The sequence below is a fragment of the Sarcophilus harrisii genome, chromosome 3 (genome assembly GCF_902635505.1).
Source record: "Sarcophilus harrisii chromosome 3, mSarHar1.11, whole genome shotgun sequence".
NCBI classification, from domain to species: Eukaryota; Metazoa; Chordata; class Mammalia; order Dasyuromorphia; family Dasyuridae; genus Sarcophilus; species Sarcophilus harrisii.
The window spans coordinates 601,549,511-601,568,821 of record NC_045428.1 but is presented as its reverse complement, the minus strand read 5'-3'; the positions used below and the strand labels follow the sequence as shown (position 1 = coordinate 601,568,821).

Sequence of the window (19,311 nt, the reverse complement as noted above, 5' to 3'; positions counted from 1 at the left end):
TCTATTCCCCCAGGTATATACCGTTCACCCTCCCTCTCGGCCTGGCCCAACTCCACGGTGGCCCCAGGACACAATGTGACCCTTCAGTGCTATTCCCAGCTGTCCCATGACCGCTCTGCCCTGTACAAGGATGGAGAACAGGTCACCCAGGCCCCGGCCCAGCCCCATGCTCGGGGCTCTCAGGCCAATTTCTCCATCCCTGCTGTGAACTCCACTCACGGAGGGACGTACCGATGCTACAGCTTTTGGAGTCGCTTCCCCCATCAGTGGTCAGCCCCCAGCGACCCCCTGGAGCTCAGGGTCACAGGTGAGAGATACCGGCCCTCCCCCTCCCTCCCAGCCCTCCTAAGCTCCCTCCCCTCTCCGGGGATACCACACTGCCTGCTCAGGGCACTGGTCCAGGGGCTTCCAGGGGCCAGGAGGGCAGACCTGGGGTGTAGACACGGGAAGGGGAGAGGGAGCATAGCCACAAGCCCCTGTCCCCGAAGCTCAGGCCGCAGCCAGGAGAGAGCACTCAGGCATCATGGGAGCATCAAATCTCCCAACCCGCCAGACAGCAGAGATCATAAGCACACACGCCCATTTCACAGATGGAAAAGTGAGAACCCGAGAAGGGAGGCTCTTGTCCAACATCCCACACGCAGAAAGTCTGGGCAGAGCTGGGGCTCACGCCAGGGGCTCCCCCCAGGCCTCCCCTGCCCAGCCCCTGACGCTGACCCTTCCTCATCCACAGAGACAAACACTGGGAGCTCTGGAGACCAGAACTGGCTGTTTGGTGAGTAACTGGGGGAGTCCAACAGGGAGGGGGGAGGCGGGGCCGGATGCCCGGTCAGGCCTGCTCACCCACCCATGGCCCCCATTTCTGACCAATCCTCTTGTAGGACTGTTACTCTCCTCCCACCTCTGGGCCTTTGCCCAGACTGCCCCCCCACACCCCGCACACTCTCCCTCCCCACCTCCTCCTCTGACAAGGCAAAGGTCCCCCACACTTAGCTCAGGAGCCCCCCCACCCCCAAGGAAGCCTTTCCTGCCCCTCCCCCACCTCAGTCGAGAGAAGCCTTTTCCCTTGGGTAGCAGGAGAATGTAACCCCCCTTACTCCCCCCGAGGGCAGGGGCTGCTCTGTTTTGTCCCCTGTGCTCTGGGGGTGTGTGGGGAGCTTAATAAAGTCCGGAGGCCTGAATCCTAAGAAGCCTGGGGCCTCCCCGAGGACAGGCTTCTGTCCCCCTCCCTTGGGCCGGGGCTCCCCAAAGTACGGGGTCATTCAGACCCTCCCCCCTTGGTCTTCATCCGCGACCCCCCAGGTCTCTCTAAAAAACATGGGAGCATCTTGCTGGGCGTCTCGGCGCTGCTCATCCTGCTCTTCCTCCTCCTCCTCCTCCTCCTCTGCTGTCGCCGCTGTTGGACCAAGATCAGTGAGTTCTTGGGGCCGGGGGCGGCGGGGCCTGAGCCCCGGGGAAGGCTGACCCCGACTCTCCCCACAGGCAACGGGAGCAGAGGGGCGGAGGCCAAGAAGACCCCCAAGAGGTAGGAGCCCCAGATAGACCCTCCCCCACGCCCCTGCCCCCTTCCCAGCCCCTCCCCCACAGCACCCGGCCCCCCGCCCCGCCCCCATCGCCCCTGCCCCCTTTCCCAGACCCCCCTCACTCTGTCCCTTCTGGTTCCCCAGCTCAGACCCCGCTGCGACCCCCATGGAGGAGACGCTGTGTGAGTGAGGGGCAGGGCGGGAGGGGGAGGGGCGTCGGAGGGAAAGGCCCGGCCCTGGGCAGAGCCCGGACCTGAGCTGAGCCCCCCCTGCTTCTCTGCCTCAGACGCTGCTGTGGAGGACGGCAGCCGGACAGAGGCCGGACCGGAGGACACAGCCGTGAGTCTCTCAGCCCGGGGGGAGGAGGGGGGCCCATGGGGGAGGCTCCCACCCACACCCAGCGGGAGGTGGGCTCAGGCTGCCCCCCTCCCTCAGCCCCTCCTCTCCTCCCGCAGGCGCCCCCCGGGGAGGACCCTCGGCAAGTGACGTACGCCCAGCTGAACCTCGGCAGTCTCAGGGCGGGGGCCCAGGAGCCTCCCCCTTCGGCCCGGGCGGAGCCCAGCCTGTACGCCGCCCTGCGCTGAGCCCGGGCCGGGAGGGAGGAGCCCCGGCCCCGCAGCCCCTGCCCCGCCCAGGCAGCCGGACGCTGGTGGCCCCAGGGGAGGGGCAGAGGGGACCCCAAGCCGCTGGGAGCTGCGCCCCCTCCCGGCTCGGGCACCACGCCCGGGGCGGACAGTCCCGACCCTGATCAGCACCGGACAGGTCCTGCCCAGTGAACACTTCTCCCAACGTTGTAAGAGCGAAGAAATCCTATATGATAGAGGTCAGAGCGCCCACCTACCTCCAAAGGAGCAGGAGAGGAAAGGAGGGGGACAGGAGCAAGGAAACAAGCACTCATTAAGCGCCTACTGTGTGCCAAACTGTGCTAAGCACTTACAAATAGGATCTCATCTGATCCTCCTAACAGTAGGGACTATTGGGGCTGTTGCCCCCCCTCCCCCGTATTACATTTTAGGAAACGGGCAAATAAAGATAAAGGAAGACTTGAGGGCATAAAAAAGGACAGGTCAGGAGAAGGGGGGGGGGTGAAGAGGAAGGGAAGGAGCTAAGGGCGGGGCCATCAGGGCAGTGACTGGACAGAGAAATGGGTAGGGACGTGTCTAATCAAATCTGTTTGCACCTTGAAAACCGGGGAAAGAAAGTACTTCAGAGAACTGAGGAGAAACCGGCAGCGCAAAGCCAGCAGAAACAAGAGAACAATTTGTCGATTTTATAAAGAAAAATAACAGTGAAAGATCAAAGAATTCTGACCAGGGCAGTGGCTAAGCAGGACTCCCGAGGAGCTCGGAGGAAGCATGTCTCCACGTGCTGGTAGACAGGTGGTGGACACCGGGTACTGAAAAGGGCAGACATTTTGCGCTCTGCGGGTTGGCTTTGTCCCACTTGACTTCCTTGTTACAAAGTTGCTGTTTTTCCTTCCTCTAAGTTTCCTCTTTGGGAGCGGGGTTTGGAAGGGGGAAGGGGTGAGGGAAACATCTTTATTGCAATAGAGACTCCAAGGTTTAAAAGGTGGGGGGGGGGGGGGGAACAGGAGATCGGAAGGAAGTGTGAGCTTTGAAAACAATGTGCAAAATGTATTGCACGCTTTTACTTTTTTAAAAAGCAAACAATAAAAGAGATTCACGGTTTGATAAAGAATCCTCTTCTTTGGTTCTGCTGCGACTATACAAATGCTGACTTTTTGGTCTTTTAAGTTCAAAATTTAAAAAAAAAAAAACTGAAGGTGTTAAAAAATATATCCATCTGTACAGCTAGAAGGTGCAGTGGTTAGAGTCCCAGCCCTGAAATCAGGAGGACCTGAGTTCAAATCAGACCTCAGACACTTAACATTTCCTAGCTGTGTGGCCCTGGACAAGTCACTTAACCCCAATTGCCTCAAAAACAAACAAAAAAAAATCTATCTATCTATATCTATATGTAGAGGGCTGGAACTCTGAAAAGGTGCACTTGAATCCAGAACAGCAGAGTACTTAAGGCTAATTACCTACTCAATGGGAGATAATCATTCTATATGATACTGTGATGTGATGGCCCCCCCTCATGATTGGCGATTGCTGATGTGATGTGGTGAGGTAATTGTAGGGAAGGATTGGAGGGCCGAGGGTGAGAGATCAGAGTCTCTCTGCCGCAGCATGCTGAGGAGAGAAGACTTCAGGCTCCAGACTCCAGACTCCAGGATTCATCTTTGGCAAGTCCAGTGGCAGCTTGCTGCCTCCTTCACTTCTCCTAAAGACCAAGGACTTTGACTGATCCTGACTCTGACTGATCCTGAGGCTCTCCAGAGAGCTAGCCCACACATTACATCTATATCTGTATATATCTCCATGCCTTATTATCCAGGATCCTTATTTGGTGACGATCACAGCTGAATTATGGTCCTGAAAGCAAAACTCCCGGTCATATAAATATATCCCAGTATCTCCAATATCTTACTCTCCTATCTCACACTAGAACTGTCAGGTTGGATACCCAGGGAGGGACTGTTATCTCTGGTTCAATGAATGAGCCTGAAAGTAGCTATCTCCCCACCATTAAAAAGTTAAGCGCCCCATCAGTGTGCTGCCCCTTCATAAAGAGAAAAAAATAATCTAACTTTGGGGGAGAGACATTTATTCAAATGTGGATCATGATCAACCTTTATTATTATTATTATTATTATTATTATTATTATTATTATAGCTTTTTGTTGACAAAAACATATGTATGGGCAATTTTTCACAACTGACCCTTGCAAACACTTCTGCTCTAACTCTTCTCTTCCTTCCCTCCACACTCTCCCACAGATGGCAGATAGTCCAATACATGTTAAATCTGTTAACGTATGTGTTAAATCCAATATATGTAGACTTATTTATACAGTTATCTTGTTGCACGAGAAAAATCGGTTTAGGAAGAAGGTAAAAATAACCTGGGAAGAAAAACAAAAATGTGAACAAACAATAAGAGTAAGAGTGTAAATGCTATGTTGTGGTCCACATTCAGTCCCCACAATTCTCTCTCTGGGTGCAGAAGATTCTCTTCATCACAAGACTCTTGGAACTGGTCTGAATCATCTCATTGTTGACAAGAGCCACGTCCATCAGAATTGATCCTCACATAGTATTATTTAAATGTACAATGATCTGGTCCTTCTCATTTCACTCAGCATCAGTTCCTGTAAGACTCTCCAGGTCTCTCTGAGTCATCCTGCTGCTCATTTCTTACAGAACAATAATATTCCATCTCATTCATATACCACAATTCATTCAACCATTCTCCAGCTGATGGGCATCCACTCAGTTTCTAGTTTCTGGCCACTACAAAGAGGGTTGCCACACACATTCCGGCACATACAGGTCCCTTTCCCTTCTTTAGTATCTCTTTGGGTTATAAACCCAGTAATAACTCTTCTGGATCAAAGGGTATGCACAGTTTAATAACTTTTTGAGCATAGTTCCAAATTGCTCTTCAGAATGGATGCATCAGTTCACAACTCCACCAACAATGCATCAGTGTCCCAGTTTGCCCACATCCCTTCTGATATTTGTCATTATATTTTCCTGTCATCTTAGCAGATCTGAGAGGTGTGTAGTGATATCTCAGAGTTGTCTTAATTTGCATTTCTCCGATCAATAATGATTTGGATCACCTTTTCATGATCAATCTATATGGGATATTTCTCAAAATAGTTTGGGATTCACTCTCCAACAAATACACAAAAAGTCCCTGGAAGAGTTGAGAGGTTAAAAAAAAAATGGGAATAAACTTAAAGATACAATGATAGTGAAGAACACAGTGCTAAGACAACTTCTATCTCTGCAGCAGCAGGGCCTCAAATTCTCAGTTTTGCAGGAAGTTTCCTCATGGAAAAAAATATGTGTGTTCATGATGAGGTGTCAGAAATAAGGGCTGAGAGATCCCCTAAGAGCAAAGGGATCCCTTTGGCCAATGCTAGGCTTTGTGAAAGAATTCACAAACCCAAATAAATACAGGCATGAGGTTTGTGGCAAAGAATGGGTTTATTTACAATAAGAAAACAGTACACTAAGAGGTCACGTATTCAGTGATTGTTGGAAAGAAGCATGATTAGCCACATATGAATCCCAACCCATTTTTCTTAGTACAGCCAATTTTTATATTCCACAAGACACACTTCTTGCCTGCACTTCAATGCAGTCCTGGCTTCTCACTGAGGTTCTTGAGCAATATGACCAGGTTTATTAAAAGTTATATGGGAGGCAACTAGGTAGTACATGGGAGAGAGCAGACAAAAGAGACAGAGGATGAAGGAAGCTAGGAGAAACCCAGAAATCTGCATCAACCCCCAACATCTAAACACAATTCCAGATGACTCATGAGGAATTACGCTATCCCTGTCCAGAGAGAGTGGATAGACTCAGAAAATAGGTCAAAAGAGATTTTCTTTTGAACATGGCAAATAAGGAGATTTATTTTACATAATTTTATATATTATAATGAGCTTTGTTTTTCCCACTTTCTCACTGGGTAGTGGATGGAAAGAAGGGAGGGAAAAAATTGAAGCTGGAAACAAAATAAAATTGAATTTGAAAATAAGATTCTGAACTTGGGGGTCGGGGGAAACATGAAGAATGACTTAGTCAGACCTGGGCTAAAGGAATGCCATTTTAGAAACTGTAGAGAGTGGTTTGGAGACAGGATGATGCACCTGCAATTATCCAGGGGAGAGATGATTAGGACATGAACTAACTATGAATTGTAACTGGGTGGATGATAGGGTGGGGATGGATGAGAGAGATGGAATGAAATGAGAACTGGAAAAAAATAAGTAAATGATTGACATAAGGGGTCAGGTGGAGAAAGACCCTGAGATGCTGACTGTAGGTGCCTGGGGTGCCTTCCAAAGAAATAAGACACATTATTGTGACATGAGATAATAAGTCTATTTTGTCCAAGATGACTTAGAGATGGCCACAAACATACCAATAGAACTGTCAAACTGACAGTTAATGGTGGAGTTCGAGGGCTCAGCAAAGAGATTGAAGTTAGTTACATAGACTTTGGAGTCCTGTGTATGGAGAAGCTAAATGAATACTTAGATCACCGAGAGTTTAAAGAGAGAAAAGAAGGCACCACAAACAATCTTGTGCAGGAAACAGTTCAAGAGTGTGATATGGAAGCGTATCCTGCAAAAATGACTTGGGAAGAATATGGAGGTGGCCAGGAGGAGGGCCAAGAAGCAACAGAATCACAAAAACCATAGAGAGAGACCAACTGGGAGGAGGCATTGGTCAATAGCATTCAGGGCAGGAGAAAGAACTCAAAAAGGATGAGTAGCAAGAAAAGAGATTCCACTGAGAAGAAAAGAGATAACTGACAACTTTGGAGAAAACAGTTTCAATGGAGTGAGGATGTCAGGAACCAGAGAGAAAGGAGAGGGGAAATGAGTGAAAAATAGAGAAAGTCATAAACACAAATGGTCTTATCCAGGAGATTGCCTATAAACAAAGGACAGCTGAAGGGAACAGTAAGGTCAGGGCCGATTTAGATTTGTTTTTCAGAATTTAATGTGGAGGGTGTGCTTGTAGGCAGCTAGGAAGCAACCAGGAGATATGGAAGAATTAATTCCTGCAGGGAGGGAATGACTAGGGAGAAATTGCCCAGAGAAGATGGAAGGGGGTTCCATGCAAGGCATTGGTCTTGACAAGGAAAAAGTCCATTCCTTCCTGGGACACCTTGGTAAAGGAAAAGAGTAATCACTTACTGGTTTCTAGTGAGGAGATTGTTGGAGGCTGTTGTCAGGAGGGAACTCGGGAGCCAGCTTTTGTGACGCCTGTCCAAGAGGAGAATTGTCTACTCTCAGTCCTCTGAGCATCCCTTCTCTGTCCAAAAGACAAAGCAGAGGAAAACAGAGTGGAGTTCTCCTTTTGGCTTGGGGAGTGAGAGAGAAAAAGGAAGTCTTTACCTATGGGCCATCGCCTTCTCTCGGTAGCTGTCCATGGTTGCCATGGGGGAAGCCTGTACCTGTGAGCCATTTCTTCCTCTCAGGAGCTGTCCAGGGTTGCCTTAAGGTGGGAGCTTGTTCCTGAGGGTGGAATACCCTTGCCTGTAGTTTTCTGAGCCCAAATAGGACCTAGTAGATCTTGTTCCATCACTCTAAGAAACACCCCCCTTTTCAAAAGCTACTAAAATAAAACTAGTTGTTTAATGGATTCTACAGAACTTAAGTTACATTTCTAACCTAAACCTTCCCATGTTCGTTCTCTAGCAGAATGTGGCTTCATCCCAGAGCAAAATTGTAAATTTGAACCGTTGGATACACTGCAATGTTATATCCTAGCCTGTGGAATGAAGAAGCATGCGTAGTCCAGACATCAAGAAGCAGTTATTAAGTACCTACTGTATGCCCCACACTGTGCTAATTGTTTGGAATGCAAAGAAAACCAATAAACTGGTGTCTATTTTCCCTTTTGTCTGTACCACACATCTGTCCCATTTTAAAGGTGAACACTCAAAGAAAATAATACCACTTAATTAACAAGTAGCCATTGTACACAAACACAAGAACCACATAAAGGAATGTGATAATATAGAAACACAAATACCAATAACCCACACTGTGAGCAATTCACTTAGATTACAAGAGTAAACATTTCTCAGTTCTAACCAAGCATGCAATTAAACTGTTCATTTCAACTGGTTTCAAACACACACAAAACTAACCACATAAGCAATTCTTACAGAAATAAAATTGACAGAAAATGGACCTTGTGATAGACTAATGGGGAAGACAATATGCAAATGGTTATATACATGCTGGATATAAACAGGATTGATTTGGAGCAATCTTCAGGGAAGGCATTAACATTAAAGAAGGTTAAGAAAGGTTTCCTGCAGAAGGTGGGGTTTGAGCTGGGACTTGAAGGAAGTAGGAAAATTTTGTTGTTGAAAAATGCCTTTTCTTCCTAGTTAATTCCAAGAATCTGTCCCTCTGTTAGAGACTGAATCCTCTATGAAACATTTTGCATTTAGACCCTAATTCCAGAAATCCCTTATGTAATTAAGAAAATCATCATTGATCGTTAATCAAGTAATAAGAATTCAGCTAGGTGGTGCAGTGGATAGAACACCAGCCCTGAAGTCAGAAGGACCTCAGTTCAAGTCTGGCCTCAAACACATACTTCCTAGCTATGTGACCCTGAGCAAGTCACTTAATTCCAATTGCCTCAGGAAAAAAAAAGACAAAAAGAATTCATCATTGGCTTGCATTCACAGTTAAATCATAGAAAACAGATAAATTTTTATTTTTATTTTCATATATTTCACATTTCCCTGAATTTTCTGGCAAAAGAAGCTCACTAAATTGTAAGTCTAATGGAATTCTCCTAATGATTCACCCTTTGTGTGACTCTATCTACCCTGCTAAGGAAGAGGTGGGTCAGTGGATAGAGCCTCAGAACTGGAGTCAGGAAGACTTGAGTTCAAATCCAACCTCAGAAACTTCCAGAACTTGTCTCCTTAGGCAAGTCACTTCATCCCTAAGGCTGCCTCAATCGAATAGCACTTTCCTCCTGGGGGGCTTTGAGGATAAAGTGAGATAATACTTCTAAAGGGCCTGGCACATAGCAGGATCAGTCAATTCTGGTTTCTCTGTGCCCTCCTCCCAAACACCAGCAGCTAAATATTTTGAATATCAGATAATGCATATCTACCTTCATACTTAACTACTGATGGTAAATTAATAAGTATGCTGAAATATTCAATAGATTGTATTACAGAAAGCACATGCAAAGACTTGTATCTCTAGTCTAAAGCCCTTAGCTGACTGAATAGATGGATTCATTGATTGCGGCATGCCAGTATCACACCCCTCCCTTTTTAATCCTCTATTTTCTTATTAGGAGTGAAGAAAAATTATTATGATCTTCATAATTATCAAGATGACGTGTGCTTTATGGGACTACCTGCCATCGAGGGCAGGGGGTGGAGGGAAGGAGGTCAAAAGTGAAAACAGAAGTTTTTGCAAGGGTCGTCATTGAAAAATTACCCATGTACATGCTTTCTATATAAAAAGCTATAAAAAATTTTTAAGATGACATGTGTAATGAATATGAGAATAAATTTGATTTCTCAGAGCTGCCTATTCTGGCCTGGGAGGCAGTCCTATAAGGCAGCTTGAAATGATCAAGTAATTCTTGAGAATATCCTCCTGGATATGTGAGGTGAAGTGACTCTCAGACTGTAGAATTTGTTCCCATCACAGAACTCTAGTCCTATCCCCCACACCAAGCAACCATTCCCACGATTTGGAACAATCACTTACAAACTGTTTCCACAGCCCTGGAGAACACCCATATTGTCCTGGATTCCTGGACTTGTCATGGGAAAGTGTCAGGCCCTAACACTGATTGTATTGTCATCCACCTTCCCTTCCCTTCCCATTTATGATTTGTGGGCAACACAGGAGAACTGCCAGTTTGTAAACTGTATTCCTCCTTCTGAAAGTGATTAACTAAACCGCTGCTTGATCTCTAAAAACTGGACCTTTTTCCCAGAGTCACAAGTCCATTTGTCTGGCCGGTTCACTGCTCCAACTCTCACTCCACTATTAAGCCCAAGTCTTTGATCAAGCCTGCTTTTCACCATGAGATCCTTTTCTTGATCGGGATCATTTTTGTCATTAATTGCTCAGTTTGGGAAGACCTGTTCTATTTTTGCACATGAATTGGCTTTTGCATGTATCTTTTCTCTTTTATAAATGCATGTCTGGCTATGGACCACAAGGTCCATTTTCTGTCCATTAAGAATTGCTTATGTGGTTAGTTTTGTGTGTGGTTGAAACCAATTGAAATGAACAGTTTAATTGCATGCTTGGTTAGAACTGAGAAATGTTTACTCTTGTAATCTAAGTGAATTGCTCACAGTGTGGGTTATTGGTATTTGTGTTTCTATATTATCACATTCCTTTATGTGGTTCTTGTGTTTGTGTACAATGGCTACTTGTTAATTAAGTGGTATTATTTTCTTTGAGTGTTCACCTTTAAAATGGGACAGATGTGTGGTAAAGACAAAAGGGAAGTTCGGGCAGTTCTCAGAACAACCGTGTGTCCTTCAAATGCCTAAGAAACATCATTCTGACTGTCCCTTCTGCTGCCAAGATTGGGTTGAGTTGATTAGTGATGATCCTAAACTTTGCTGGCCTTGTTGGATCAGTTTTAATCAAATTAGAGTATTTAAGGCAGAAGCTAAAGTATAAAGAACTCATCCAATTGATCAGTGATGAACAGAACCAGCTACATCCAGCAAAAGAACATTGGAAATCGGTGTGGGCTGCTTATATTTTTGGTTTTATTCCCAGGTTATTTTTATCTTTCTAAATCCGATTTTTCTTGTGCAACAATTAGCAAATTCTCCAGCTCACTAATGTATTTAAGTACTCATTGGAGTTCACACTTTTGGGAAATTCACAAGTCAGTATTCAGTATGAGATTCACAAGTCAGAAACCCACAATCCCACTCTCAGAGGAGGAGTCAACCTTTGAGAGAGCATAAAAAACAGCTGAGCTCAGTCAGCAGAGTTCAGTTGAAAAGATTGAGAGGGGAGCGTCAGTTATTTCAGAAGAAGCTCACTCTCAGAGGCAGAGCCAGATTCATTCATCCCATCTCACCCCACCATGGTGGCAGACTTTCCTTCTTAGCTTCTCCACTGAAAGATAGGCCTCTAAGAAAGCTACCTGGGCCCAAGGAAAGAGACAAGACTTGGAAGTAAAAAAATAAACATTTGGATTTTATCAGCTTTCTGCATTTGAGGTGATTATTACTTGGACCAAAACTAAGGCTGCCTCCAGAAAACGTCCCCAAGAAACCTGCTCCCAGAGAGAACCATCATATTTTATAAAAAAGAAAAAGAACACCACATTTACTGAAGGAACTTGCCGATTGTAAGAAAGTATTAGCTGGGGGAAAACTGAAAATGACTTAAGTAGAAATGATTTAAAGGTGTCCAAATATTGGGATTTCTACATTTCAAGCAGATGCACTAAGTTCGCTATCTAAAAAATTTTCAAATTCTCGTAGAAGTTTTAATTATGGACAATTTGGTCACATAAGAAAAAATTGTATTACTACAAAGATTGCCCTTCATCATAATTTAGCAGATAAACCTCTGACATTAAGTCCAAAATGCAGGAAGGACAGACATTGGGCTTTTGAATATCACTCTCAGAATGATAGGAAAGTAATTTGATATCAGGAAACCATTCCCAGCATTAGCCCTAGTCAAATAATGGGCACTTTCACTTATTTCTCCCCAAGCTGGGTCTGCAAACAAAATACTTTAAATCCTATTTATTGACAGGACAAGATTTAATGTATGTTGCCCCAAGAAGTGCCAGCCTTTATTTGCCCCCCTCAGAGTCACACCGATTAGAGATAATATAGAATATATTCTCCCCCTACTAGAGAAACACTTGTGTTCACTTCCTGCTGGTATAATATGTCTCATTTTGGGATATAGTTCACAGGCATTGCGAGGATTGAAGGTTATGCCTGGAGGAGTAGATTGTCATCATGTTAAACCTGATTTGGGGGGGAAATAGGTATTCTTTGCTGTGCCACTCCTCACAATGATTTTTTAAAAAAAGGTGAAAGAATGGTGCAGTTATTAATAACATCTTACAAAAGTTATTATAATCCTAAATATATTTATATGTATAATAAAAATTAAAAAGTCGAGATGGTGAAGATTTTGGAGGACAGGAACAGAGGCATTCTGGATGCAATCTTTCACTGATTCTAGGCCAATTTTAAAATAGAAATTAGAAGGGATAATTTAGTTGCTCTAAATGATTATCAAAAATTGCTGAAGAATATTAATTGGATAAAACTGTATTTGAAATTGGAAACACATCAATTAGAAAAAATTATTCAAATTTTTAAGAGGACATTCTAACCCTGATTCAAAAAGAAGTTTGAAGATCAGCTGTAAGCACTGACCCATCGTCACAAACAATACTTGTTTTATTCTATCTATTTTTATATTTACTACAATCTATAATATCTACCTTCTCTGGCCGGTGGGTAAAAGTCCATTCGCATTTACTTTCTCCCTCCAAGGCCCTGTGCCTGTTTCATTTAAACAATGTCCTCCTGGGACAGCATTAGTTAGTTTCCGCTGATGTTCCTCCTGATCTGACCAAAATCCTGTACCATCATGTACAACTGATCTATTACTCAATATCCGGGCTGGAAATGAAGGGAGAGGTACTCAGGGCCATCGGTGAGTTGTTAGGGTCCCCTACATATCCAGCAGTCAGTCAATTTAAAGCTAGTGGCTACTGTTTGGATCAGGGTTTGAAAGGTAGTTTCATACCCCACTGCTCTCGAGGTACCAGTACAAAAGGTGTACCCACATAAAATCATACATGTATATACAAGACACAGTCTCCGGCCCCTTGGGTTTGGTTCACACCCCTATTCTTCCTAATGGTATATAATATCCCTAATTCCTAACAATACAGTTCAGCAAAATATAATATCTAACACAAACAAGAAAAGTCCCAAGAGAGTTCCCCAAATGAGACAAGTCAAAAAGATTTTACATTCACAATTCATCAGTCTTTGCTAAGTTTCCTGTAATTTCAGCCGCACTTTCAAGGTTCCTGGATCAATCTCTACTGCCCACTTCTTTGGTGCATCCACAGGACCTTTGACTCGAGTGTGATGTGTCCAACCTTTCTCTTTTTGGTGTGTATCGCCGTATCTGAAGTCAACAGGATCTGGAACAGTCCTTGCCAGCTCAGGGTCAGCTTGTCCTCCTTCCATGTCCAAACCAGGACCCAGTCTCCAGGCTAGAACTTATGCACTGTGAATCCTAAGGGAGGAGTCTGAGCAATAAGCCCTTTTAGTTGTAAAGTTTTCAGATGTTGCAGTATAGACATGACATATTTCCTTAAAAACAAATCCTTGGTTTCAAATATTGGATCCAAGGAAGAATTTTGAATCCCTTTTGGATAAGGGTGACCGTACAATAATTCATAAAGTGATAACCCCACATCCCTCCTGGGTTTTGTTCTAATTCTTAATAAGGCAAGGGGAAGGCACTTGGTCCAGGGCAATTGTGTCTCTAATGCCAATTTAGTCAGTTGCTGTTTAATTTCCTTATCCATCCTTTCCACTTTACCTGATGAGGGGAGATGCCATGGGATGTGTAAGTCCCAGGATATTTCTAGAGTTTGGGTCACAGATCAGAGGATTTTAACTGTGAAATGGGTGCCTTGGTCCAAATCTACCTGCTCCACCAACCCATACCCTGGAATGATATATGCTCAAGGAGGACTTTTACAACTGCCAAGGCAGTTGCCCAAGCAAGTGGGGGGAAGGCTTCCATCCATGAGGTCAGATGGTCCACTATGACCACAGATATTTGAGACGCTCCACTAGTGGCAGCTCAGTAAAGTCCACCTGAATGCTTTGGAAAGGCCTGATACCGGGGGCTTCCTCCTTTCTGGACTTGTCATTGGGCCGCCCTATTTGTCCTCTTCACAGGACACCCGCTGGCCAGTTGCCTGATATTGTGTACAAGCCAGTACCACCAACTTAGTCAGCACCACATCACACAGGTCTTGGACACCCCAATGACTGCCCTGATGTAAATGTGGAAGTACCTCTCTGCCGTCAGGGAGGAGCCAGTATCCCTCTTTATCTTCCTGAGCACCAAGGCTTTGAATTTCCTGCTTCTCTTCTGGGGTAAGGGAAGGTGGAGGCATTGGAGGCAGAAATGCCAGAATTAGCACCATCATCTCTGTACTTACAGATTCCTCTTCTCCTGCCCTTTTCCCCTCCTCATCTGCAAAGCAGTTTCCCCTTGTCTCAAATGAATCTCCTCTTTCATCCCGCTGCACATGAATCACTCCAACATTCTTAGGTAACATAAGATTAGTCAAAATTTCAGTAACCAATGCCCTGTGTGCCAATCCCTTACCTTTACTATTTACCATTCCCCTTTCTTCCCATATTTTCCCAAATATTCCCAAATACAATTCCCCAGGCATATTTTGAATCTATCTATATATATATATGATTCCATTCTTTCCTTCAAGCAATTTTATGGCTTAATTTAATGCATATAATTCACAAGTTTGAGCTGACCACTCTTTTGGCAAGGATCCAGCTTGAACCAGAGTCAAGTCCTCCCCATCAACAATAGCATATCCATTTTTCCTTTTCCCCATTAACTACTTGTGAGGACCTCTCTATGAACCACTGAGCACCTTTTAACAAAAGGGCCTCCTGCAAATCTTCCCTAATCTCAGTTTGGTAAGCAATCACATTTAGACAATCATGTTCAAGGGACATGTGTTCCCCAGGGGAAGCAGATAAGAACATGGCTGGATTAAGGTCATGGTCTGGTGAGAGTACCAAATCTTCTCTTTCCAGCAAAATTGCTTCATATTTTAAAATCCTTGAATCAGTTAGCCCCCACCCGGCCCTTTGATTCAGAATTGCTCGAACTTGGTGTGGGACACTCACTATTAAACTGCCCCCAAAGCTTAACTTCCGACTTTCTTCTACTAAAAGTGCTGTAGCTGCCACTGCTTGAATACAAATAGGCCATCCCTTTGCCACTGGGTCTAACATTTTTGACAAAAAGGCTACTGGGGGTTGCTGTCCTCCCCTTAATTGTGCCAATACTCCTAAAGCCACCCTGTTTACCATATTTACATATAAATGAAAAGGCTTTTCTAACGATGGCAAAACTAATACAGGGGCTGACATCAACACTCTGTGTAGATTTTCAAAAAGTGTTCCTCCTTCTGAATCCCATTGCACTATATCTTGGTTTCTCTTCTAACAAATAGTATAAAGACTTTTAATAATGCATTTCATCAATCCAGAGTTCTACAGTACCAAATCCTAGAAATTTTCCAGAGGCTCTTTTCATCTAAACTTAGAATTCCAAGAATCCCTCCACCTGCAGGGGCTAATCTCTTTTTCCCTTCACTTATACAATGACTTAAATATTTTACCTCATATTTCACAAATTGCAATTTGTCTTAAGAAATTCTCAGTCCCTGTGTCCCTAAATAATTTAACAAACTGACTTGGACAAGGTCACTCTTTTCTACCCTGCCACAAAAGGATCATCTATATATCGTGAGACATTCAACAATAAGAAATTTATCCCAGAATGCTCACACAATTCTTACATACCCAAGTAGATGGTCCATAAATTGAATATTATATCAATCATTTTTTTTTAAAATATCCAATACATAGAAAAATCCCGGACTTCTGGCCAAGATGGCGGCAAGGAGGCACACAGCTGTGTAAGCTCCGCATTTTCTCTCAGAATCCATCTCATTACAAGCCTCTGAATTAATGCCTGACTGAAAAAAAAAAACACAAATAGTTACCAAGAAGACATCCTTGAGATTTGCCAGGAAAGCTCTGTTTTTGCTCAAGGGTGGGACGGTTTTAGATTGGGTACAGGCTGAGGGCAGCGGCAGCAGGAGCTCGGCAGGCAGCTCACAGCTGAGCAGACCGGAGGGGGTGGGGGTGTGATCTCAGCCGTCTCTGCAGGGAGAGCTTCGCTACAGGATTGGATACTTTGCCCTGGCAGCAAGTCAGTAGCCCAGCAGAGAAGCTAAAAACACCAGGGGTGAAGAATACAACCCCAAACAGCTGGAGTTCCTTGGGACCTGGCCACCCCTCCCCCACAGCGTCTCAGCACGCTCTCAGAGTCTCAGAGTGCAGGTGCAGCACAGTCCTGCTAGTGCCTTGTGGCTGCCCCCTCAGTCTGTAGAGGAAGCTCGGTAATGCCACCCAGCCCCTCCCCCAAAAAAGCATATTCCATTTAGGTTTTTTTTCCTTTTTTTTTTCTTTGCTAGTTTGTCTCTGATTCTTCTCTGACAAAATGAGCAAAAAGTTGAAAAGGACCTTAACGATTGACAGCTTTTATACGGACAGAGAGCGAGGAGACTAAACCCTGAGAGACTAAAACAGACTGTCTCCAGGTGAATCCCACAGAGGAAGATCATCTTTCCTCACACAGATGGTCTCATAGAAAAGGAAAAAAGCTCTCACAGAGAGCTAGAAGAAAGATTGGAAAAGGAGAGGAGGCTTGGCAAGAGAGTCTAGAAGTCATTCCACTCATTTAAAACAAGTGGATAAAGAAAACAAATCCTTGAAAAAATAGGGTTAGTGAACTGGAAACAGAAAACAGCCTCACAAAGAATAAAATTAGCAAAATGGAAAAACATTCCATAGAACAAATTGGACAATTAGAAAAAGATATAAAAAAGTGAGTGAAGAAAACACTTCATTGAAAATCAGAATAAAAACAAATGGAATTGAATGACTCAGGAGACAAGAAGAATCAGTCAACAAAACCAAAAAAAAACAAACAATGGAAAATGTGAAAACCTTCTGGGAAAACAACAGACCTGGAAAATAGGTCTAAAGGAGACAATCTGAAAATTATTGACTCCCATAGATGAAAAAAAAAGAGCCTGACACTATTTTCCAGGAAATTATCAAAGAACTGCCCAGAAGTCATAGAAACAGAGAGTAAAATAGACATTGAAAGATTCATCGATCACCCACTGAAAGGATCCTAAAATCAAAACACCAAGAAATATAGTGGCCAAATGCAGAACCCTCAAACGAAGGAAAAAATACTCCAAGCGCTAGAAAAACCAATTCAAATATAAGAGGAGCCACAACAAGGATCACCCAAAGATCTAGCAACATCCACATTAAAAGATCGAAGGGCCTGAATAATATATTCCGAAAGGCTAAAACTCGGATCAACAAAATAACACCACCAGAATAGCATCTTTCCAAGGAAGAAGATGGTCATTCAACAAAATAAGTAAATTTCACCTATTTTTGTGAAAAACCAAGAACTTAACAAAGAATTTGATCTCCAAATATAGAACTCAAGAAAAACCTAAAAAGGTAAAAATCTTGGAACTATATTTCTGCTGTAAAGATGTATAAAAAATACACATATACCTTGTTCTAGAAATTAAGGTGGAAAAGACATTGTATCAAAAAAGGTAAAGTGGGGTACTTTCTCACAAAGAGCAAAAAACCTATTATATCAGAAAAGAATGGAAGGGATGAATATAGGGTATTTGCCCATAAAATTAACTTAATAGACATATTCAATGTATGGTGAAACTTCCCCATCTCATTTGAAAAGTGAAGAAGGAAAAGGAAAAGGAAGGAATAAGCTAACGAAGAAATCGGAAACTGTGGGGAAAGGAAGAAGATAGGGAGGAACTCTAAAGGTGGGGAGGAAGGGATACTAAAAAGGGAGGAGAAGCAAGTGGTGCTCACAGTTAATACTGGAAAAGGGGAAAGAAGAAAAAGCAAAAGGGTTAACAAACAATAAGTTTATTTTAACCATAAGAATATAAAACTCCCCATAAAGAAACCAAGAATTGAAAAACCAGAATCCTACAATATATTTTTACAGGAAACACACAAGCATGGAATACATGCAGAACAAAGTAAAAAGATGGAGCAAATCTACTATCTTCCAGGTGAATCAAAAGCAGGTAGCCATCCAATCTCAGAATCAAGCAAAAACAAAATTGATCTAACTAAAAGATAAGAAAGGCACTTATCTTACTAAGGAATAGCATAAAAGCAAACAATATTAACATATATGCACCAAGTGTGCATCTAAATTCTTAAAAAATTAAGAAACTGCAAGAAAAATAGCAAAACTATAATAGTGAGAATCTCAACGCACTCTAATAATAAATCAAACCACAAAAAAATAAAAAAAGTCAAAAGTAAATAAATACAAAAAGTTAAATATGATAGACCTCTGGAAAAACAAAAATGAACAGAAAAAGGTCACTTCTTTTCAATTCATGAACCTATACAAAAAATAAACCATATATTAGAAAAAAACCTCAAACTCAATGCAAAGCAAAAAAAAACATGCCCAAAACAGGCAAAAAACATTCAACAAAACAGGCAAAAGTAGCCAAAAAAAATTGGAAACTAAAAATCTCATACTAAAAAAATTGGTAAACAACAAATCAAACATAACCCACCCAAAAAAAGCAGAAAATCACACCAAAATGTGATAGCAAAAGGGTAATAGGAAATTTCACTTTATCTAGAAACTTACTTCATAAAAAGGAAAAGAAATCAACATGGCCAACTAAAAAATACAAAAAAACAAATAAAACCCCCAATCAAACACTAATTATTCTAAAAAAAAAAAGAATCAATAAAATTGAAAAGCAAAAACGAATTAATTAAAAAACTAAAATTTTCTAAAAAAACCAACAAAACAGAAACAAAACCCTTAAGAAAAAATCTTGATTAAAAAAAAAAAAGGAAAATCAAATTATCTTAAAAAGAAAGGGAAACCACTAAAACCACAATGAAGGAAAAGAAAAATTAAATTACTTGCCCAACATCAAAAAAACAAAAAAATTAAAATCCTAAAAAAATACTTAGCCAATTACATAGGAAATAAAATTTAAACAAGCCCCAATCTTAAAAAAAAAGAATAAAAATCCCTCAAAAAAAATCCTCAGGACCAGATGAAAACGAATATGAATTCTAAACCAAACATTTAAAAAAATTAACCCAATCATATCAAAAAATATTTAAAAAAACTGAATGCACAAATCCAAATACAAAACACCAGAAACTATACCCATCATACGAAAACAGAAAAGAAAATTTAATCCTAATTCCTAATAACAATGCTAAAAAAATTTCTTAAATAAAATATAAAAAATTC

At 42.7% G+C, this 19,311-nt stretch overlaps 1 protein-coding gene across 4 annotated transcripts in view; it reads left to right on the top strand.

Moving 5' to 3' along the window:
• LOC105750197 (platelet glycoprotein VI-like) overlaps positions 1-3,203 on the top strand; it is an 84,024-nt gene extending 80,821 nt beyond the window's left edge. For 2 of the 4 annotated variants that reach the window (XM_031963467.1, XM_031963469.1), the window contains 5 exons: positions 734-775; positions 1,303-1,525; positions 1,668-1,705; positions 1,810-1,862; positions 1,979-3,203. In XM_031963467.1, coding sequence (XP_031819327.1) covers positions 734-775; positions 1,303-1,525; positions 1,668-1,705; positions 1,810-1,862; positions 1,979-2,107 — 485 coding nt within the window. In that variant the 3' untranslated portion in view covers positions 2,108-3,203. Of the gene's footprint in view, positions 1-13; positions 308-733; positions 776-1,302; positions 1,526-1,667; positions 1,706-1,809; positions 1,863-1,978 lie in introns of all 4 variants that reach the window. The other 2 variants (XM_031963468.1, XM_031963466.1) reach the window with 2 other exon arrangements.
• Positions 3,204-19,311: the final 16,108 nt, after the last annotated feature.